This window comes from Leptosomus discolor, chromosome 1 (genome assembly GCF_034619465.1).
Source record: "Leptosomus discolor isolate bLepDis1 chromosome 1, bLepDis1.hap2, whole genome shotgun sequence".
Taxonomy (NCBI): domain Eukaryota; kingdom Metazoa; phylum Chordata; class Aves; order Leptosomiformes; family Leptosomidae; genus Leptosomus; species Leptosomus discolor.
The window spans coordinates 154,476,749-154,481,004 of record NC_141391.1 but is presented as its reverse complement, the minus strand read 5'-3'; the positions used below and the strand labels follow the sequence as shown (position 1 = coordinate 154,481,004).

The following is a 4,256-nucleotide window of genomic DNA, read 5'->3' as shown; positions in this document are numbered from 1 at the left end:
ACTTTTCTGAAGAACTAAGATTTAGAAAATATATTTCATTTTATCTTTAATATTGATCTGGATTTTTTAACACTGCAAGAGAATGGATGATCTAGAAATGATCATGTAAGTCTTTCCCTTGATCTGTCAAGATAAGCCTAGCGAATGTAGTTTTGAAAGACAAGCAGAACTTGGTTTTGCAGGCCTTATCATTGGGTAATTCTTCCTTAGAAGCAGGAAGATGAAAATAGTGATAGTAAATACGACTCAAGGCAAGTGAGGGTTGCAAAATTAGATCCTTGGCTACATGGAGACACTTAGATATATTAGGATGAAATCACTAGGGGTGTAAAATCAATGAATGCATATTAAGACACATTAATCCTGAGTTTAATGTGGCCTTAATTTACTGCAGTTTAATCCTCTTCATTTTCACTTTCTGCTAGAACTTGTACTTTGAAACGTGAAAATTGTCATATTGCCAAAGTGCTTTAACACTGTGTTCCAATGAGCTTGTCAAATGTAAAATTTAAGTCTGTAAGATTAATTTCCTCATAATCCTGAAGGCTGCTATTTTGAAGTGCATTTTGGAAGACTCTAATTTGGTAGCATGAAATAACAGAATGATTTGGTGTCCTATTTGGTAGGTGGCTTTCACTCCAGAGGACAGTCTCTCAGGACACTGTCTATGCAGCAAACTACTTTTTTGGGTAGCAAAATCTGTAGATGTACCTTCGCTAGTGGCTGGAAGTTACAGTTACTGAGAAGGAGGTAAGTAGAATATGCATAACTCACAGACAATTGCTGTTTTCAGTAATCTGATACACTTTGTCCTGTCCACACAGTGCTCAGTTGTGCTACAGTAAATATCAAATATTGAAATAATAAATTCTTTGCCAGACAGTAAGAATCTGAATTTGAGCTGGTGTGGACTAGCAGAAAATATTTGAACTTTACCCCTGCCAGCCCCCAATCCAGACTATTTCAGTATCTCTTTTTGTGTAATCACCGTTCCCCTCTGCCTTTTTATTAGCATTATCCCTTGGTTTACAGTGAAAATATTGCTCCCAGCTGGTACAAAAGGCAATGTAGCCAATATCTTTTCCACAAAGAAGACATCTTGTCCAGGATATACCTAGGAAAGACCTTGGTTTCACGATAAGGGATTAGGCAGAGCTTGATCTATATAGACATGTAAGTCCATCTTATTCTTTTCCTCAATAAATGAGTGTGAATCATCTTTTGACTGATCAAGAGCATAGTCATCTAATATTAACTATTCCTTCTGTGGAGCCTCAGCATACATCTTCATCTGTACATCCAAATTTAAAAGGATGTAGCCTCCATTTTCTTAGTAATAATCCTGTTTCTATCCTTCAGCTGAGACCCTTTGTTTGGCCACCATGGTGGCTGACTGGATGAGACCTTCGAATTTATAACTACTTCTGATATACAGTTTTTGTGCCCTGGACAAGTAATGTACAAAAAGGAAGAAAATGCTGATGGAGGTAAAAGACAAATCCATGAGTGGATGTTATTTGACAAACAAAGTGAAGAAAATTGTCATAAAAGCTTTGGTTTGCATGGATGCTGAAATAGTCTTGGGATGTAGCAATCCGAAAAAGACCACCTTTTTTACATTTTTATATTGACGAGATGAAGGAATCACGGAACACACGTAGCAGGCTTTGAATGATACACAGGTTAGGCAATGGTTACATGTTGAGCATAAGTACACTTTCAGAACTGATACAGTTTGTAAATGGTAGTGTCATAAATGACATAAAATAACTTTTATCATGATTTACCTAACATTAAGGTTCTTACAGGACAGTGACAGAAAAACTTTAGACAACTTTTAGCTTTAGGAACCTTCTACCATGATTCATTTGGATTACATAAGGAACTTCCAAACTCCTATGCCTCTTCCACAGAGTTATTGTTAAAATATCTTTTTATTATTATTATTTTTCCTAGATGAAGGCATATTAAACAGACACAGAAAAACAAAAACAAAAACCAGGTATTTACACAGAATGACAAAAAATCATAGACTCTAAAGCCCTTCTGCAGAATACTCTCAGAAAGCAAGGAAACGTGCCTCCAGTCCACATACTTGAATAATTCCTCAGACATCCCCATGTCCTCAGGATTTATTTTCAATAGTTAAAAAAATGTTTTTGAGTGTAGTTCTCGGGGGTGGAGCTGATGTGTGCCCCATGTCAGGATTTCCACTAACATCCTGGATTGCACATTCCGTGGAAGAGCATAAAGTGCTATGGCATTGTTGTTTTTTTTCAAAATTTAATTTGGAAATTCTTCACCCTTCCCATTATTCTTTTTATTATTATTATTATTGTTATTTTTACCTTGTAGCTCCTATATTCTTGTAATGACACATAAGAAGGTGCTTAAAGGTCTTCTTGAAAGTAGCATTGCAGAGAGCATAACAAGCAGGGTTGATGGTGCTGTTGATATAACAGAGCCAATAACCTATGGTCCATACAGTGCTGGGGATGCAGGATGTGCAGAAGCTGTTGATGAGCACCATCACGTTGTATGGGGTCCAGGTGATGATGAAGGCCAGGAGGATGGCCAAAATAGTCCTTGTCACCTTTTTCTCTCTAGAAGGAGGTGGTTTCTTTTTGGCTGGCTGCTTTGTCATCTTGACAATTTTCCGGGCTACACTATTCTGCTTCTCCTCCCCGTTGGTGCCTACAATCTCCACAGTAGTGTTGGTGGGTGCACAGCAGTCACCTTTTTGGGACTTGGTGACTATTCTAATGCATGTCAGCTTGGAGTTCTCCACTTTGAGATGGTCTTGGGAGGCAGAAGCCTGGCTGGTATCTTTGGCAGCTTCGTCCTCTTTCATGTTGGAAGCGACCACACTGACAGAGGTGGAATCATTGGAGCTCTCCTTCTCTCCTTGAACACAATTCTCTGTCACAGACTCTCCGGTGGTTTTTCCATTCTGAATTTTGCTGTGCTCCAACCCATCCCCACTGGTTGGGATGTTGTTATTGTTTGGTTTCACTATTTTACCTTGGACAAGGCTGGGGGAAACTGTATCTTGATTTTGGGCAGTTTCCTTTTTCCCTTTCTTTATCCGACTCTTACTGGCTCGAGAGATCTGCCAATAGAGGACAGTCATGATGATAACAGGCAAATAGAAGGCTGCAATGGCAGTGCCAAAAGTGACGGCAGCATTGGAAAAAAACTGGATGTAGCAATCCCCGTCTGGGACAGTCCTTCCTCCTACAATGAACTGCCAGAAGAGAATTGCCGGGGCCCACAGGATGAAGGAGAGCACCCATGCAGCTGCAATCATCATGCCTGCCATCTTAGTGGTCCGCTTTACAGGATACGTCAGAGGCTTGGTGACACAAAAATATCTGTCAAAGCTGATAATGAGGAGGTTCATGACAGAGGCATTGCTGACAACATAGTCAAGAGCCAGCCAGAGGTCACACACCACAGGCCCTAAGGGCCAGTAGCCTATCACAGTGTAGAGGGTGTATAGGTTCATTGAAAAGATACCGATGATCAAGTCAGCGCAGGCTAAGCTGAACAGGAAATAGTTGTTGACAGTCTGTAGGTGCCTGTTGACTTTGATTGACACCATGACAAGGATGTTCCCAATTATGGTGACTAGACTGAGAGACCCTGCTACCAGGACGATGAAGACCACCTCAACAGTTTTATAGGGACTCTCCAAAGCCATCACATTTTCACTGGAAGAGTTTATGTACGTTGAGTTATTCATTTCTTTTCTGCTAACAAGATACCAAATTATCACTTAAGCCTGCAAAGGAAAGAAAACAAAACAGATACCATCAAGAAATTAGTCCCTTTGCCTTTAGGAAATGGATCTCAAAAAAACTACTTGGAAAGAGTTTAAAGGTAGAAGATGCGTGCAGAAGGACCAGTCAGCTTTGGCTAATGAAAACACCTCACAACACATAATATCCCCCTAGGAAAAGCATACGAGTAGCATACCTCTAAATATGTGACAAAGACACAACATTTGAATCCAGATCCAGATTTTTAAGTTCTCAGATGCATTTTTCTCTTTGTCCTGTTATAAAACTAATACTGACTTGAAAATTTTGGAACTGGATCTGCATATTGATTTCTTTCCTACTAACAAAATAGTTCACTTTGCTCATTTTCAACCCTGTTCCAAATAAAAAAGTCCAGTCCTGAGGGTGTGCCATTCTTATAACCCGAGATGCAGGTGTAATTTACCAGAAGCCAGATCACATAAAGGTGACTTATGT

The 4,256-nt window shown here is 39.6% G+C and overlaps 1 protein-coding gene across 1 annotated transcript; it reads right to left on the bottom strand.

Annotated features, from left to right (window-relative positions):
- Positions 1-2,344: 2,344 nt before the first annotated feature.
- On the bottom strand, positions 2,345-3,742 carry LOC147416328 (muscarinic acetylcholine receptor M2). The gene has a single exon (XM_086467781.1). It carries the CDS (start codon positions 3,740-3,742, stop codon positions 2,345-2,347), a length of 1,398 nt encoding a protein of 465 aa, XP_086323907.1.
- Between the last annotated feature and the right edge of the window lie 514 nt (positions 3,743-4,256).